This window comes from Hypomesus nipponensis, chromosome 8 (genome assembly GCF_054491055.1).
Source record: "Hypomesus nipponensis isolate SF chromosome 8, ASM5449105v1, whole genome shotgun sequence".
NCBI classification, from domain to species: Eukaryota; Metazoa; Chordata; class Actinopteri; order Osmeriformes; family Osmeridae; genus Hypomesus; species Hypomesus nipponensis.
Genome location: NC_140368.1, coordinates 2,068,635 through 2,087,500, shown reverse-complemented (window position 1 = coordinate 2,087,500; position 18,866 = coordinate 2,068,635). Strand labels below are relative to the sequence as shown.

General features: G+C 53.3%; 1 protein-coding gene across 4 annotated transcripts in view; it reads left to right on the top strand.

Annotated features, from left to right (window-relative positions):
* Positions 1–18,825, top strand: part of LOC146274693 (partitioning defective 3 homolog) — a 267,396-nt gene extending 248,571 nt beyond the window's left edge. For all 4 annotated transcript variants that reach the window (XM_084702755.1, XM_084702750.1, XM_084702751.1 and 1 more), the window contains 3 exons: positions 5,144–5,282; positions 11,402–11,529; positions 16,541–18,825. In XM_084702755.1, the coding sequence (XP_084558881.1) occupies positions 5,144–5,282; positions 11,402–11,529; positions 16,541–16,988 (715 nt within the window). In that variant the 3' untranslated portion in view covers positions 16,989–18,825. The remainder of the gene's footprint in view (positions 1–5,143; positions 5,283–11,401; positions 11,530–16,540) is intronic.
* The last annotated feature ends 41 nt before the right edge of the window (positions 18,826–18,866 follow it).

Below are 18,866 nucleotides of genomic sequence, written 5' to 3'. Positions count from 1 at the left end.
ACTGAAGCTTCACATTGAGAGTGCCCTCCAAGAAACTCATCATCTGGGATCAGTCCCACTGGGTGTGTGGTGAGTAGCAGGGGCAGATCCTCTGGATAGCGTGGGCCTCCTTTGAACTGCCGTGACAAATCCAGCCAGCGTTCCATCCCCGCCCCGCTTCCAGACAGCTCCATGCTGCCATTTTGCTTTAATTTGCTGAAGATCTTGTCTCTGAGCGGAGCTTCTCTGTCTAAAAACTTCTGTCATTATCACCACCACCACCACCCCCCCCCCCCCATACTGCTTCAGCCTACAGCCTACACACACACTGTTAGGATAGGAAACTATCCCCCCACCATATCCACTCAGTCGACACTTGGAGGGTGGTGTGGTGGAGGTTAGAGGTTGGTGTGGTGGAGGAAGGGGGGGTGGTGGTTGGAGTTGCCCTGGGTGGGCAGGCAGGCAGGGCTCTGGGCTGGTGGGCAGGCAGGCAGGGCTGGTGGGCAGGCAGGCAGGCAGGGCTGGTGGGCAGGCAGGGCTGGTGGGCAGGCAGGCAGGCAGGGCTCTGGGCTGGTGGGCAGGCAGGGCTCTGGGCTGGTGGGCAGGCAGGCAGGGCTCTGGGCTGGTGGGCAGGCAGGGCTCTGGGCTGGTGGGCAGGCAGGCAGGGCTCTGGGCTGGTGGGCAGGCAGGCAGGGCTCTGGGCTGGTGGGCAGGCAGGCAGGGCTCTGGGCTGGTGGGCAGGCAGGCAGGGCTCTGGGCTGGTGGGCAGGCAGGCAGGGCTCTGGGCTGGTGGGCAGGCAGGCAGGGCTGGTGGGCTGGTGGGCAGGCAGGCAGGGCTCTGGGCTGGTGGGCAGGCAGGCAGGGCTGGTGGGCTGGTGACCCCTGCGGCTGAACTCCCAGCTGAGCTCTGGTGATCCTGCAGACTCCAGAGGTGCTGATGGAAGCGCTGACCTCTGAAAGGTCAGAAAGGGGGGGGGGGAGGTAACGCAGGGGGGAGGGGGGGGGGGTGAAGGAGGATTTACGAGGTCTGTTTGTTTGGAGTGAGACAGCCCCTCTCCCCCTCTGACCGGCCAGAAGGATTAAGCTGATTGCATACCCTCCAGTTCCAGCATCAGTCCACCCCAGCCCTTCTCGACCAATCACGATACGCCACACCTGCCCACTCCGTCATGCTACGAGCGTGGACGACGGGCGTGTCGACACCCCCTCCCACGGTGTCACGGCAGGTTTGGTGGTGAGCTCACGGTCTGGTTCATGCGTGCGCTGGCAGATGTGGTCCTATCTCTCCTGGTTTCACGCTGGTGTCTGTCAGCTGAGGATGTGTGAGAGGGTCTGACAGGCTGGAAGCAGACCCTCTCCACTCTGCTGGAGGCGTCCACACACACGTGCACTCATCTACACATGAAGCTGATCGTTTGATCCATGGAGGACAAAGTCAACGTTACTCATTTTAAAAAGACTGGAGGTGAAAAGCGTTTGTATGCTGGACAAAAAGCGTGCTGTGTTCCTCGTCAGTCGTTATCCTAAACGTTCCCTCCGCCCGCCCCTTCCTCCGAGGTAGAGGTCTATGTTGAACGTGACTCGTAATGTGATGACATGATGGTGTTTTTGTGCCAGTGGAAAACACTTTGCTGAGATAATAACAGATAGCATGTTAGCTCCTTCCTCTCCCTTCCACTGCACTTAAAGCACACGATCACACGCCAATGAACTGCTTAATAGCCCTCATTCATAGAAGTGAACACGAAGGACTATTAAGGGAGCCGTCATTCTCTCTCTCACACACACACACACACACATACATATCGAAATCATACAGGGTATAGCTAGTACAATTGATTTGGATGGGACCATGAAAGGAGATGTGTGAATGTGTTTCCTGCTCCCTCTGTTCTTTATGAGGTGCTGCTAAGCGGGCTTTTAATGAAGGGTGATTGGCAGCACCAGTGTGCTTGTGTCCATTATCATCACAAGGTTGTACTTCACTGTAATCTGCAATTATTGGCTGTAATTGTGCCCAGGCACCTCTGGGTTTAAATGAGCAATCAGGACCCGTGGATGGGTTGACTGACTGGCTAACTGGCTGGCTGACTGGCTAACTGGCTGGCTGACTGGCTGACTTACTGGCTGGCTGACTGGCTGGCTGACTTGCTGGCTGGCTAACTGACTGGCTGACTTGCTGGCTTGCTAACTGACTGGCTGACTTGCTGGCTGGCTAACTGACTGGCTGACTGGCTGGCTGACTGGCTGGCTGACTGACTTACTGGCTGGCTAACTGGCAGCCTGGCAGGTCAGAGAAACAGAAAGGGACAGGGTTGACAGTTTGAAGGTGACAAACGTCCATCTTCGTCTTCATCTTGTACCTGCTTGAAGCCCCCATCTTACTCCTCTCTTTCTTTCTCTCTCTCTCTCTCTCTCTCTCTCTCTCTCTCTCTCTCTCTCTCTCTCTCTCTCTCTCTCTCTCTCTCTCTCTCTCTCACCTTCTCTCTTCCCCTCCTCTCTTTCGCTATCTGTCTCTCCTCCCTTTCTTTCTCTATGTTCTTGTTTTCTTCCACTCATTCTCACTCTCGCCCACTCTTTCCTGTTCTCCTTCCTCTCTCTCTCGTTCAGGCATGCATAAAACATCCTTATTATCAAGCCGGTTGTCTTATCATAATGATGTGGCTTGTCAGGCAGTGTTTCTGCCGGCGGTGATAAAAGCTGCAGCCTGATGAGGTTGAGGGGAGGGTATTGATTCCTATTGACAGGCCTCTCAAAGGCCCTGATGAAGGGGGTGGAGATGAGACTTCAGCGGCCCAGTGTTTAATGGCTGCTCGGACAGCCAAGACCCCACGTTCTACCCCGGTCTAGAAGGAGAGGAGAAATGTGTCACCTACAATGGTGCTCAGGGGAAGCCCCCTCTCTCCCCCTCCTTACCTCCCTCCCCTCCTTACTTCCCTCCCCCTCGTTACCTCCCTCCCCCTCCTTACCTCCCTCCCCCTCCTTACCTCCCTCCCCCCCCTTACCTCCCTCCCCCTCCTTACCTCCCTCCCCCTCCTTACCCTCTCTCCCTCCTTCCTACCTCCCTCCCCTCCTTACTTCCCTCCCCCTCGTTACCTCCCTCCCCCTCCTTACCTCCCTCCCCCTCCTTCCTCCCTCCCCCTCACTCCCTCCCCCTCCCACCTCCCTCCCCCTCCTTACCTCCCTCCCCCTCCTTACCCCCCTCCCTCCTCACCTCCCTCCCCCTCCTTACCTCCCTCCCCCCTTACCTCCCTCCCCTCTCTCATCCTCCCTCCCCCCTTACCTCCCTCCCCTCCTTACCTCCCTCCCCCCTCTACCTCCCTCCCCCTCCTTACCTCCCTCCCCCCTTACCTCCCTCCCCTCCCTACCTCCCTCCCCCCTCCCCCTCCTCCCTTCCTCACCCCCCTCCCTTCCCTCCCTCCCCCTCCTCACCTCCCTCCCCCTCCTTACCTCCCTCCCTCTCCTTACCTCCCTCCCCCCCTTACCTCCCTCCCCCTCCTTACCTCCCTCCCCTCCTTACCTCCCTCCCCTCCTTCCTCCCTCCCCCTCATTACCTCCCTCCCCCTCCTTACCTCCCTCCCTCTCCTTACCTCCCTCCCCCCCTCACCTCCCTCCCCTCCTCTACCTCCCTCCCCCTTACCTCCCTCCCTCTCCTTACCTCCCTCCCCCCCTTACCTCCCTCATCCTCCATACCTCCCTCCCCCCGTTACCTCCCTCCCTCTCCTTACCTCCCTCCCCCCCTAGTACCCCCTCCTCCTCAGATCCCTCCCCCTCCTCTACCTCCCTCCCCCTCACCTCCTTCCCTCCCTCATCCCCTCCCTCCATCCCTCCTTCACCTCCCTCCATCCCCTCACCCCCCTCCCCCTCCTTACCTCCCTCCCCCTCCTTACCTCCCTCCCCCCCTTACCTCCCTCCCCCCCTTACCTCCCTCCCCCCTTACCTCCCTCCCCTCCTTACCTCCCTCCCCCCCTTACCATCCCTCCCCCTCCTTACCTCCCTCTCCCCCTCTCTTACCTCCCTCCCCTAGGCTCTCTCACCCCCCTCTCCCTTACCTCCCTCCCTCTCCTTACCTCCCTCCCCCCCTTACCTCCCTCCCCCTCTCTACCTCCCTCCCCCTCCTTACCTCCCTCCCTCTCCTTACCCCCCTCCCCCTCTACCCCCCTCCCTCCCCCTCCTTACCCCCTCCTCCCCCTCCTTACCTCCCTCCCTCTCCTTACCTCCCTCTCCCTCACCTCCCTCCCCTCCTTACCTCCTTCCCCCTCACCTCCCTCCCTCTCCTTACCTCCCTCCCCCCCTTACCTCCCTCCCCTCCTTACCTCCCTCCCCCTCCTTACCTCCCTCCCTCTCCTTACCTCCCTCTCCCCCTCACCTCCCTCCCCCTCCTTACCTCCCTCCCCTCCTTACCTCCCTCCCCTCCTTACCTCCCTCCCCCTCCTTACCTCCCTCCCCTCCTTACCTCCCTCCCCCTCCTTACCTCCCTCCCCCCCTTACCTCCCTCCCCTCCTTACCTGCCTCCCCCTCCTTACCTCCCTCCCCTCCTTACCTCCCTCCCCCTCACCCCTCCCCCTCCTTACCTCCCTCCCCTCCTTACCTCCCTCCCCCTCCTTACCTCCCTCCCCTCCTTACCTCCCTCCCCTCCTTACCTCCCTCCCCTCCTTACCTCCCTCCCCCCCTTACCTCCCTCCCCCTCCTTACCTCCCTCCCCTCCTTACCTCCCTCCCCCTCCTTACCTCCCTCCCCTCCTTACCTCCGCTCCGTCATCTGGTGTTTGAATGGAACAGGGAGGTTTTAGCAGCAGACCTTGAGCTGGCCTCACTCTGCCTGGTCGCTGGGGTATGGATTCTAAGAGAGCACTTCACTTTGCTTCATCGCTTCAGTGTCGGGTACTTTTTCCAGGATGGGAGCGACGCGCAAATCATCAACTGTGGTTTTGCAATGCTCAGTGCTGTCTTGAATGACATTTTATTCTCTCATTTAACTCTCGTTCTGACTTTCTCTCTCTGTCTCTCTCTCTCTCTCTCTCTCTCTCTCTCTCTCTCTCTCTCTCTCTCTCTCTCTCTCTCTCTCTCTCTCTCTCCCTTTTCTCTCTCTCTCTCTCTCTCTCTCTCTCTCTCTCTCTCTCTCTCTCTCTCTCTCTCTCTCTCTCTCTCTCTCTGTTACACAGCAGTCACGTGGCGCCTAGCAACCATGACCGGATACACATGCTGAGGCATGAGTTCCAGGCTGCCAGACAGGAAGAGGAGGAGCCTGCTGAGAGGAGACACACCTACAGCTTCGACCTGCAGCAGAGACAGCAGTCCTGGGTGAGTGTGTGACCCACCCCTCCACCCACCCTCTCCTCCCTTCCACCCCCTCCACCCACCCCCTCCACCCACCCTCTCCTCCCCTCCACCCCCTCCACCCACCCCCTCCACCCCTCCACCCACCCCCTCCTCCCCTCCACCCCTGCACCCAGAAAGCCTGGGCCTTATGACAGAGGGACGGTCATTTGAGCAGTGCTGGTTTACAGTGAACCTCTGGGAGGAGTGAGGACAGTCAGAGAGCGACAGCTTTGATACTCACAGCTGCAGTCAGTAAAATTCATCAGAGTGATTGTGAAATCACAGCCACACTTTTTCACCTTCAACAGACTTAATTAAAAAAAGGATTTTTAATTAAATTTGTACAACATATCGCTTTTTTTACCCGTTTTGATTGATCTCAGACTGCAGTGGGATTTGTGTTGATTTTTAATTGCAAAATGTAATCAAGTTAATTCCTTTTTATTATTGAGAAATGACATCTCTTACTTTACCCACTGTGTGTGAAAAGTCAAACTGTATTGAGTTGAACTGTAGTTCAGTACCATACTTTACATGACTTTTATGGTGGGTAATTAGTTTTACTCTCAGGCAAACTGAACACACATACTTCTGAACATCATCTGTACGAACGCCCCATCTTGATGTTTTCCTACGATGTCACTGTGTGTTACCAAGTCTGTCGTTCCCCTTGAAGGGGTCAGAAGTGATCCCGTTACCTTCTGCTATAAACAACCACAGAGAGGGCCTCCAACAGTCTGGCTGGCTGGGAACTGACTCACACGGGGTCAAAGGTCAAATAATTGTGTGTCTTTGCGATGTAATGGTTTGGGACAAACACGATGACCTGTCCAGTGGTTTCCTGCGAGGCTTGGAGCGAATGGGAGCAGATGACAGGATAATTACCGCGTGGAATAGCTCTGCTTCCTATACTACGGGTCAACGTGTCGACCTAGCCTCGCTGAAATATGCGGCGTCCATTTATTTGTTCTCCCTTTGCCAGAATGTCCCTCCGTGAGAACAGGAATCCTCGTTCCAGTGGCTTTCTGTGTAGTGTTACTCTGAACTGACACTCAAACCGCCAGTGCACCACCGCTCACATGGTCTACACTCGACCCATCTTCATCCGAGCGTGCTCAGTGCTTCAGCAGGTAGTTTCAGCCAGCCTCCTTATTCATATTCCACACACACCACACACACCACACACACCACACACACCACACACACCACACACACACACCACACACACCACACACACACCACACACACCACACACCACACACACACCCAAGAGAGAACAAGCTGCTTTTATTTACCCCTAGCTTACCGAGCGCTGCTAGCCCTATCGATAGATCAAAGCCCCCTAGCTCTGTCTAATGTTGTCACAATGTCTGTCTGTGTTAGGCTAGTGGAGGCCTACGCTAGCTGTTAGCCAGCCAGGCTCAGAGCTCCTAATTGCTCCTGATTGTTGACATTGTTGAAAGACTCGCTATTCCAGCAGTAATAACACCAAGAAGGTCCCAGGAGAAGGGGGGCGGGTGGGGCTTTTTAAACCCTCTTTCATGTTCCTTCGCTGTGAGAACGTGGTTTTCGAACAACACGACTGGTTCAGATGAAGCTCACACGCAGCCAAAGCTGTCCATGTTCGAGCCGTTTGAACTCAAATTGAGGACATCTAAAGAGCTGTCTCTGAAGCCATGGCGCTATACGACACCCCATGTACGCTGTTGAAATCTCTATGTCTGCTGTTGAAAGGCTGTCCATACCAGCAGAGAAGTACATCTACAGGCCCAGAGAAATCTGTTCACCAACAAATGAAGTGTGTTGAGATCTAGCATAATACACTCTGTAGCTCCACACGTGTGTGTGTGTGTGTGTGTGTGTGTGTGTGTGGAGGGGGGCTTGGTCGGCCCTAGCCCTCGGTAGTCAGACTTAAACACCCACTCTGTAGCTCCAGATCCACCTCCTGCTGTCACCTTCCAGAGAAAACAAACAGGTCTGAGTTTGTGTCGACTAGAGAACACGCTGTTAGCTTTGCGGCAGTGTAACTTACTGACATCATCTAGGTCTGCCTGCGTCATGGGGCTCACTTTGCAAGGAGCACCTATCCTAAAGTCAGGACGAGAGAAAGAATCACAGGGCTAGAGGGTTAGAGAGAGAGAGAGAGAGAGAGAGAGAGAGAGAGAGAGAGAGAGAGAGAGAGAGAGAGAGAGTTCAGCCCAGGCATGTTCCTGTCTCCCTCCCACCATGCAGGGAAAGGAGATTTCCAGATGTGTATCATCAGATTAAAACTCTATTAAAACTGTGATGCCTCTCTCTCTGTCCCCCACCTTCTCCGTCCCCCACCCTCTCTCTCTCCTTCCCCCTCCCTCTTTGTTGTTGGTTGTGAGGGTATGGCTGTTGTGTGTGTGACCACACACAAGAAGTTGAGTGGTGTTCTCCTACCCCGGATAAAAAACACTCCCTCCTCCTCATAAAGCCCTTATTCAGGAGAATCCCTTTGATTTTACAGTCAGTCCACCCGCACCGTTTTCTAACACAGTCAGTACGGAAGGAAACACAGCCACCATGCAACCGAGGCTTTCAAAAGGTGTGTGTGTGTTGGTGTGTGATTTGGGCATCACTTAATTGTGTGTGTGTGTTTTGTTTTCATCTGTGTGTGTGTGTTTTGTATGTGTAGGGAACATGGTGGGGTTTGTTTTCCCATGCAGTCATGTGAGACGTAAGCCCTCTATAAGTGAAGTCACTTGACTATCCCAGAGGGCAAGGTCAGGTCAGGGTTTGATGTACAACACCTTTGTACAAAGTCTGTCAGCCTAGGCTTGAGTTAGGTCACCATCAGCCCCTATGACTGGAACAATACATGGATTATAAGTGAGATATATGGTCATGGTTATTCACAGATAACACACTCACTATTCATAGCCCCTTATCATGGCCTGCGTGCTTACAGAGCGGTGTTTCTGTGGAGAGATAAGATAGTGCTTGTCAGGAGGGTGTTGAGAGCCAGCTGGAGCCAGAAGACAGAAGTGGATTACTCTGTTCTCTTATTCTACATAACATGTTTCATCTCCCTCCCCATTATCCTGCTCATACACCCAGCTGGTCTAGTTCTAGTTAAGAGTTGGACCATAAAATAGACCTGTCTGAAAGATTCATTCAAACAGGCTAGGCCAGGCTAAGACAGGCTAAGACAGGCCAGGCTAAGATAGGCAAGCCAGGCTAAGACAGGCTAGGCCAGGCTAAGATAGGCCAGGTTAAGACAGGCTAGGCCAGGCTAAGACAGGCTAGGCCAGGCTAAGATAGGCCAGGTTAAGACAGTCTAGGCCAGGCTAAGACAGGCCAGGCTAGGCCAGGCTAAGACAGCCCAGGCCAGGCTAAGACAGGCCAGGCCAGGCTAAGACAGGCTAGGCCAGGCTAAGACAGGCCAGGCCAGGCTAATACAGGCCAGGCTAAGACAGGCCAGGCTAGGCTAAGACAGGCCAGGCTGGGCCAGGCTGAGACAGGCTAGGAAGGGCTGCTTTTGAAAGGTTTTGTCCAGCTTGTTGATGCGTAGGAGTAGTTAACTGTGATGTGGAGATAACCAAACCACTGCGCCCCCCCTCACACACACACACACCTCCCACTCCGTTGGGTTTGTCTGGACGGAGAGGAGGAAGTGGTGGAGGACCACACTCGTAGCCTGGCCCTCCAGCCCTCCCCTCGTCACCACAGATGGATGAGCGCTGCCGCTGGTAATGAATTGGTGAAATGAGTTCTAGATGAGGGGGTTGGAGGGGAATTCATTACTGTGTCTCTCTTTCTCTCTCTCTCTCTCTCTCTCTCTCTCTCTCTCTCTCTCTTTTCTCTTTCTTTCTCTCTCTCTCTCTCTTTTTCTCTATCTCTCTCTTTCTCTGTCTGTTTCTCTATCTCCTCTCTCTCTCTTTCTCTGTCTCTCCCCGCCTCCCTCCTTCCCTCCCTCTCTCCCACTTCCCTTTCATGTCTGTAGTTGTGTGTACAGTCGGGTCCATTAGCAGGGAAATGTTTTCCATATGGCTGTTTGTGTTAGGTGGGTCTAGCCGGAGCTCTGGAAGCTATTCCCCATGCTGAGGGGTAAATAGTGCTGGAAGGGGCACTGGGAGGGGCACTGGGAGGGGCACTGGGAGGGGCACTGGGAGGGGCACTGGGAGGGACACTGGGACGGGCACTGGGACGGGCACTGGGAGGGGCACTGGGACGGGCGCTGGGAGGGGCACTGGGACGGGCGCTGGGAGGGGCGCTGGGAGGGGCACTGGGAGGGGCGCTGGGAGGGGCACTGGGAGGGGCACTGGGAGGGGCGCTGGGAGGGGCACTGGGAGGGGCACTGGGAGGGGCGCTGGGAGGGGCACTTGGAGGGGCACTGGGAGGGGCACTGGGACGGGCACTGGGAGGGGCACTGGGAGGGGCACAGGGAGGGGCACAGGGAGGGCAGCCACATGTGTGATCTGACTCGTCCCCCCTCTCATATCTGCGCAGGGCTCGCCTGCCGCTGTACTCCCTTCAGGATCTCCTCAGTCTCTGGCTCCAGCTTTAGTTTTGAAGGTCTGCAGGTTCCCTCTCCTCCAGCTGGTTGTTACAGGTTCTTATTGTTTGATGGCTGTAAATAATTCACTTAATTACTGTTTTTCCTCCCCCCCTCTCAGCCTAAACGTTCTTATGTTTGAACAGGTGGGGTTTTTTCCCCTTCAGATTTCTTCTTTTTTCGCTTTGACATTGAAGGAATGCGGTGGGGGGAGTCGTGTCATGTTTACATCATTTTTCCTGTTATTACATTTTTTTTTACGTATATCCGCGTCTCTTTGATTGAATTTCAACAAATGTCATGTTTTATACGGCATCGTATTCCAGCCCGGCGCTGAATAATCAGATTGGGCTTTCCCAGTTAATGACATTACTCTGACTGATTCATTCTCACGGACGTTTCACATGAACCTTCTATATGGCGTCATCTCCGTCTGTGGAACATCAGCTCAGGCTTTGAGAACCTGAGCTCAAGGCCCTGAAAACACACACACACACACACACACACACACACTCACAGACATCCACCCCCATTCTAATTGCATTAAAAGTTTGTTTCTGCAAGGCTAATTATTTTCTCGAATTCGCTTTTAGCCCCAATAAAATAATTCCTCCTCTCCCCCGTTAGTTGATCTCATATTAGTTTGTGTGCCCAAGCACTCTGAGCGGGAGAAATTTGTTATTCCTGTGAAATGTGAAACATTCGTCTGGATTCATTTGACACACGTGTAATAGTGTTATTCCTTCTCAGAGAGAGAGGGGGCTGGCTTGGTTTGAGGGCGAGGAAGTAATTGTGCTATTATTGCAGCTGTCCAAGTGGGAGAGAGAGAGGCGGCCATATTGGAAAAACACAGAGTTTTCAGGCTGACAGACAGCTCCTTGTTACAGTATCCCTCCACCGATTCTAAAGACATGTAAACACAGCTTCCACTTGATGGAATAGCTCTTACAACTCCTTATGTGAGGATACAAGCACTATCCTGGCTGTGAGGATAATTGGCTTGTTTTTAAAGCAGATAGCTCATTAGCTTTGTGGTTTGTGTAGCAGGGGTTGATTCTCTCGAGTCAACCGCTCTGGTGAGAGAACGCAGTTCGCACACTCACTTACTGCTTCTGCATTTAGGTGTTTGTGTGTACTTGAGCAAGACCTTTCGTGTGTGTGTGTGTGTGTGACTGTGTGTGAGTGACTGTGTGTGTGTGTGACTGTGTGTGTGAGACTGTGTGAGATGTAGATGGAGGAGGTAATGGTTCTGCCTGGTCAGGCCTCACATCAGGTCAGGGTACTTCATTCACTACTGTGGTGTCATCATGAGGCTCTCAAGTCAGGGCTGTCATGTGAGCTCTGCTTCATTAACACCAGCCCTCACCACCTACACCTTCCACCAGGTAACCACTCACCTACCAGCACGCTGACCTCTCTCCCCACGGCGCTGGTTTAAGGGTGTCGCACAATGCTGCACCCCCTCCTTCATCCTCCCCTGGTTTGAGTGTGTGTCAGTGTCATTGGAAACTATTATCATGCTTGTCAACACTGTGTGTGTGTGTGTGTGTGTGTGTGTGTGTGTGTGTCCTGTGTGTTCCAGAGCAACACGAGCGGCTGCATGCAGACGGGTCGTCACTCTGTATCAGTGGAGTCTCAGGCCCAGAGACAGAGACAGGAAGAGACAGAGAGCTTCCTGCAGGCCCAGAGACAGTACTGCTCCCTGCCACGGTAACCAGCCTGAACCACCTCGCCTGGGTCCTGTCAACCATTCTCTCTCTCTCCATCTCTCTCTCTCTGTCTCTCTCTCTGTCTCTTTCTCTGTGTCTCTCTTCTCTGTCTCTCTCCTTTCTTCTCCTCTTTCTCTCTATGTCTCTCTTCTCTGTCTCTCTCTTCTCTTATTCTTCTCTCTGTCTCTCTTCTCTTTCTCTCTCTCTCTGTCTCTGCCTCTCCTCCTCCCCTCCACAACTCGAGTGCACCTCTTTGCAGGCTGTTTCGCTCTCTCTTCACTCTCTCTTCGCTCTCTTGTCGTATCTCTCTCTTCCCGTCGCCTTCTTTTAACTTCACCTTCTCTTCCTGGTCTTCTCTTCTGGGCGGTTGATCTGATTCCGGATCTCTGTCTGAGCCCTCAAAGTCAGACGTTTTCAAAGCACTGTTTGACTTATCTCCAGACATTTAGAAAATTATAGCTCTTTGGCCTCTTTAAATCCAATCATTTAATACAATCGTCAGGAATGTTCAGCTGCGTTGAGTCAATGTTGACCCAAGGAGGAAGTGGGGACTTTGACACGTTCATCAAACTTCATACCTCCTCCAAAGCACTCACACCAGCCTGCCTTGCCAACCTGCTTTTAAAAGGAAGTTTATCTTGGCTGCTTCCTGCCATCCGCGGGCTACATGGCGTTTCCCAGCTGTCACTTCAACCCCTCCACCACCCCCTCCTTTTAAATATACTTTGCATGTTTGTCATAGATATCAATAAAGCTGACTGTATCTGAGATCTGGAAGCCTGGGGCTCCACGTTTGGAATGGCTGTTTGTACTTCCTGCCGTCTCACAGAGACGTTTGGATTAACTTCGACATCTCTCACTAATCGCTCTCAGCCGATGCAAATCAGAAAGGCCGACCTGCCTTCAGCTTCACAGACTTAAAGAGAAAGTAAATCTTAACTGAAGGCTGTGCAGATACACTTTGACTGACTGCTCCTCTTTCTTCACTTCTTCAAACATAGTTTTTCTTTTTTCCTTTTTTTCTCCCTAAGTTTTTAATGCTGAAGGCGAGCCAAAGTCAGTTATGAAATCACAGAATGTTATTTAAGAGGGAGGATATTATAGTTGAAAGGTAATTCATTTTACTTTTCGCCGAGTTGGAATGTGTTCCAGATAATTGCTACATGGTCTGTTTAAACAATGACAGAATATTGTGCATGCGTGTGTGTGCGTGTGTGTGTGCGCGTGCACGCGCGTGTGTGTGTGGTCCACTCATAGCTTTATTGCCCATAGAAGCCTTTGTCTTCTGAGATGTGTAATTCCATGTTTGGGGAGAAACAGGGCACGAAACAAACAAACACAAGCCAACCAACCTCTACTTCTCCAGACACAGATGCACTAGTCTGCAGTGTGTGGTCTACCTTCCGCCTCTAACAGACCTCCTCTGACTCCACACGTCATGTTCCTGCCCACAGCTATAGATTTATTTGTGGTTCACACAGAGACACACAACCAATCAATACGTGTTGCGTTGCCAGGAGCGATCCATACATCTCCTTCACAGTTGTTGTTTGTGTTATTTGAGGTGACATCAACCTGACGTCCCAGGATGCCTCTGGGAGAGCTTCCTGTGGCCTGTCAAAGGACCATCAGGCCGGGCCCTGCATGTGCATTCCTCCCCTGTAATTTTCCAGAGCCCTAGTTAGCCTGGGTCGGCTCAGCCCGGCTTGAACTCTGACCCCTGACCCCTAGTGGACCCACCAGAGCCCCTGCTTGGACACGCCTGCTCATTAGGAGCAGTCGGGATCTGGGACCTCATTCCCCGGATTAATACCCACAATCCTCCCCTACTCCCTCCACACGTAATGACTCTGAAATGGAAAGTAAGGGCAGTCATCCATACAGCCCAGGCAGGGAGACAAGCCAGAGAAAAAAAGGAGAGAGAGGAAGAAGAATGGGAAGAAAGATGGTGAGAGAGAGAGAGAGAGAGAGAGGTAGAGAGAGAGAAAGAGAGAGAGAAAGAGAGAGAGAGAAAGAGAGAGCAGAAACAAAACAGGGAAAACATGCCTTCCCGGTTCCCTGGTCCGGCCTCCTGGTCCGGCCTCCTGGCCAGCGGGAGTTGCTATCAGATTACAGCGTGGCTTAGCCAGTAGCTGGGAGATGAGGCAGTGAGGCCGTGAGGGCACACGCTGTCTCTGTAATGAAGCCTTGTTATTGGAGCGGGATTAGCAGGGTCTGGGCACGGAAGGTATGCAGGCGGGAGGGAGAGGGGGAGGGACGAGTTGAAAGGATAGTTTCAGGAGGTGAGAAAGATGAGAGAGGGAAAGGAGGAGAGACAAGGTGGTGGGAGATGGCAGAGGAAGGGAGTGAGAGAGAGGGAGGGAGGGAGACACACAGAGAGAGAGAGAGAGAGAGAGAGAGAGGGAGACAGAGAGAGACAGAGAGAGGGAGACAGAGAGAGACAGAGAGAGAGAGAGAGGGAGACAGAGAGAGGGGGAGTGAGAGAGGGGGAGTGAGAGAGAGGGAGGGAGACAGAGAGAGAGAGGGAGGGAGACAGAGAGAGGGGGAGTGAGAGAGAGGGAGGGAGACAGAGAGAGAGAGGGAGGGAGACAGAGAGAGAGAGGGAGGGAGACAGAGAGAGGGGGAGTGAGAGAGGGGGAGTGAGAGAGAGGGAGGGAGACAGAGAGAGAGAGGGGATTAACCCTTGTAACAGTCCGGATCCGTTTTTGAACAGTGATGTGTTTGAGCTACTCAGAGCTACTCTGCCAAACACCCACATTCCTCCTGTAAACCAAAACAACTCGGCTTCCTCCAGGACAACCAAAACATTGTTCCATTGTTTTTTTTTAATTATTAATAGTTTGTTTGTACAAAACTCCCTTGAGATCTAGGTACATTTGACTGCTTCGCTTTTTCCTCCCTCATGTGTACACGTGTGACTGTTTGTGATGTTGATGAACGACGATTGATACCAGCAGCATTACAGACACACACAAACACACACACAGAGAGACACACACAGCCACAATAAGCCGACTTCCTGGCTGTTTGTTGTGTTCTGTCCCACGTTTAGTGTAGTTCCATCTCTCCTCCCTCTCTCCTCTCCCTCTCAAAGTTTTATGGTGAAGAAAAAAACATGGATAGGAACCTTTTAGTGCTGTACTCTGAATTGAGTACAGCTGCAGAAGATGAGACCAGGAAGTGTTCTGTTCTGCTCTGTTGTGATTGGGTGAGGGCTTCACCATATGACGTACACAGCTACAGGCTGGACCGGTTCAAACTAAAGTCAACCTTGGTTTTAAAACTCAAATTCTTGCGCTCAGATCTGACGTAGACTGCTGTCTGATGGAGGAGGGGGTGAGTGGACCTGATCTGCAGGTGCATTAAGTCATTTCCTTAATGGTGCCTGTTCTGTGTGTGTGACAGACAGTAAACCTGACAGTTCCACAGATAAGGAGTCCTCTGCAGCCAGCTAGGCTGGGGTGAGGGGGTGTGTGTGAGGGGTGAGGGGGTGTGAGGGCGTGTGAGGGGTGAGGGGGTGTGAGGGGTGAGGGGGTGTGTGGGTGAGGGGGTGTGAGGGGTGAGGGTGTGTGTGGGTGAGGGGGTGTGTGGGTGAGGGTGTGAGGGGGTGTGTGTGGGTGAGGGGGTGTGAGGGGTGAGGGTGTGTGTGGGTGAGGGGGTGTGTGGGTGAGGGTGTGAGGGGTGAGGGTGTGTGAGGGGTGAGGGGGTGTGTGTGGGTGGGTGAGGGGGTGTGTGGGGTGAGGGGGTGTGAGGGGTGAGGGTGTGTGAGGGGTGAGGGTGTGTGTGGGTGAGGGTGTGTGAGGGTGAGGGTGTGTGTGGGTGTGTGTGGGTTTGTGTGGGTGAGGGTGTGAGGGTGTGAGGGGTGAGGGGGTGTGAGGGGTGAGGGGGTGTGAGGGGTGAGGGGGTGTGAGAGGTGAGGGCGTGTGAGGGGTGAGGGGGTGTGAGGGGTGAGGGGGTGTGAGGGGTGAGGGGGTGTGAGGGGGTGAGGGGGTGTGTGTGGGTGAGAGGGGGGTGAGGGTGTGTGTGGGTGAGGGTGTGAGGGGTGAGGGTGTGTGAGGGGTGAGGGGGTGTGTGTGGGTGAGGGGGTGTGAGGGGGTGTGTGGGGTGAGGGGGTGTGAGGGGTGAGGGTGTGTGAGGGGTGAGGGTGTGTGTGGGTGAGGGTGTGTGAGGGTGAGGGTGTGTGTGGGTGTGTGTGGGTGTGTGTGGGTTTGTGTGGGTGAGGGTGTGTGTGGGTGAGGGTGTGTGGGGTGAGGGGGTGTGAGGGGTGAGGGGGTGTGAGGGGTGAGGGGGTGTGAGGGGTGAGGGTGTAATTCCTTACAGGCATGCAGGTCTGGCATGCTCCCAGTCTGTGTTCAGACTGAACACTGGGTTGAACTCCAAACCCTTTTAAGCCGGTGAAGAGGTCACGGAGGTGTGAATGGGATTTCTTTTTGCACCCGAACTGAAAAGACTGCTTCACAGGTTTTCCATGGCACCTCTGCCCTAATGGATCCCTGAAATGGAGCCACAGTGTTCGTAGCCACACACACACACAGACAGACACACAGACAAGCACACACAGACACACACAAGCACACACTCACAACTTTAGCCTAAGATGTGCAACGATGGCTATTAGGCATGATTTGGGGATTTTTGTGTGTGTGTGTGTGTGTGTGTGAGCTGAGTGAGTCAGGAAGGGACACACCTGAGAATGTACAGAGCAGACTTGGAGCAAGAGCAGCCATTACTGTTGTATTGGCCATGAAATCTGTTTTCTGCATTTCCTGAGAGAGGGGGGTGACTGGATGAAGCCAGCCCTGTTTCTGTGGATGCTTTGGAAGTAATAGTCCTGCAGGCGTTTAAGCTTCCTCCATTCATCCTCTCTCTCTCTCGCCCTCTCTCTCTGAGCTCCTTTACCATCTCTCTGGAGTTTCTTGTCTCCTCATACTGAAGGCCTGTTAGCTGCAAGTGAGGCCTGAACCGAGGCCTGTACCGTGCGTGACCTAGGTCTGCTCCTCTCCTGCCCACAGGCAGCCTCGCGGAGCCGGGTCTCAAGGCACGTGGGAGCAGGCCCCCCCGCCCGGCGACGCCTTCCAGTCGGCCAAAGAAAACCCCCGCTACTCCAGCTACCAGGGCTCCCGTGGCCCCGCCCCCAGCGCCGGCCCCGCCCCCAGGAACGGGTACCTGAGCGCGGGCGGAGGCTTCAACGCCCGCGTGATGCTGGAGACCCAGGAGCTGCTGAGGCAGGAGCAGAGACGTAGGGAGCAGGAGAGCCAGGCCAGGCTGCCACCCATGCAGGAGAGCCCCTCCAGCAGCTCCTTCCAGACCCATAAGGATGCTACTCCAGCCCCAGGCTCTGCCCCGGGCCTGGTCCCACCAAAGGGCCCCTACAGGCAGGATGTGCCCCCCTCCCCGAAACAGCTGGCTCAGCTCAGCAGGATGCAGATGCCAGAGAAGGGACGTCCTTTCTACTCCTGAGGGGGGTGGACGATGAGAGGAGGAACGTTTGATCGATCGACGGCAATAATGGAATCATCTGAATCTTCTGTGGTCTACGGGATGAATTTATTGGATGCAAGTATGTTGATGTCTGAAATGCCCAAACGTTCATTTAAAAAAATATGGTATGGGAGGGGGTGTGGGATTTGCCTGCATATGTGTTGTGTCTAGACATCGTCCAAACAAGTGCCTTGTGGTCTAATGACTGCTGAGTCTGGTGTTGTCTAATCTCTGTAACCAGAAGTTCCTTTTTATATGAATTCAAAAGTCTGATTTGGGAGAGTAGGCGTAATTCCTCATTAAGGTGTGTGTGTGTGTGTGTGTCAGTCAGATGCTAACAGGCTGTGGGGTTAGGCAGTGTAGCTGACCTCCGGAGCCATGGCAGGGTCTGGACACTACTCCAGAGTTTACAAGAAAATCCCTCTTGGTTTCCGATGCCATTAGAAATAGACCCTCTCTCTTCATCTCTCAGTCCCCCTTTTTCTTCACTCTTGCTTTCATTTTCTCTCTCTTTTCTTTTATCATCTTCCTCCCAGCCATCCCTCGAAATTTCTCCTCCCAGTTTTAAACTCGCTCTTATAAACCCAGGCACACTCCCTTACTGTTACACAGTATATCTCTCCATTCTCTCCTTTTGTTGTGGTTTAGATCTCCTTTCACTGGGAACCCCTCTTCCCTCTCTGGGGAGCCCATAGGGTCTACACGAGGTCAGGTTTGGGGTTATTAATTAATGCGCCTCATGAAAAATGGATCTGTGTGGCATCCCAGAGGATTGGGGTGGGAGTGAGGAGGGGTGGAGAGGTGGAAGAGGGGGTGAGGACAGGCTGTGAGGTAGCACTGCCTTCTCTAGGCCAAGCCTGTGAGAGTGTAACCCAAGCCAAGCGTATCTGACCAGACCTACTCCTCTTCACTGAATATTTCATCCTGGATCCTGGGAAGACCCCCCCCCCACCCACGGGAACATTAGCAGTATGACGACCTGCAGTCTCAATGTGCAGACCTGCAGTGTCATTTGATCAAAACAAGCACTTGTCACTCGTGTTTTAAAAGTCTTTATTTTTGACCTCCTTTCTATAGGTTTGAGAGAATGTGTGTGTGTGTGTGTGTGTGTGTTTGTGCGTGTGCATGTTATTGACACTGTGTGTGTTTGTAGTATGTCCATAGTGCCTGTAATAGGACCCTCCCATGTCGGTGGATAAGTATTGGCGGCAGTGTAACAGATTAGGTGATGACACGGCACTTTGAGAGGAGAGGTCTGGGAAGAATGACCTGCAAATTCTCTTCCCCTGAACTACTCTCTCTTTCTCTCTCCCTCCCCTTCTCTCCCCTTATTTCCCATTTCTATCTCTCTCTTTTTATCTTTCTCCCCCCCACCTCCCATTTGGGGTAAAGAGGTCTACGCACGCAGACACACAACAGCTGTTGTCGGTGCTTGATATTTCCCACATTCCGTGTGTCTCTCGTACGACTGGGAAATGGTTCTAGTGCCTGCTAAATCAGAGAGTGCGATTCTGTATGCAAAATTGAAACTATAGTAATAATTCCCCTCTTGCATTATTTGTGTTTTGTAATAACAGTCCTTTTTAAGCGCGGCTTGTTTCCGAGACACACGGGGCAGTAGTGTGAATCATGAGACAAATGACCGGGTTGTGTTTTTATAAGGCACCTCATGATCTGTTATTTGATACGGGGTTGCCACGGTGACTAAGGTAAGCACAGTGCAATTGGTTTCTTTTACATGGTGTAATAAAACTATATCCAGCCTCTGTCTCTGAATGTACATATCAGATTTTACAATAAAGAAATGTTTATAGCTGCCTCTTGTGATGCTGTGTGATTATTTGTGTGCAAGTGTGA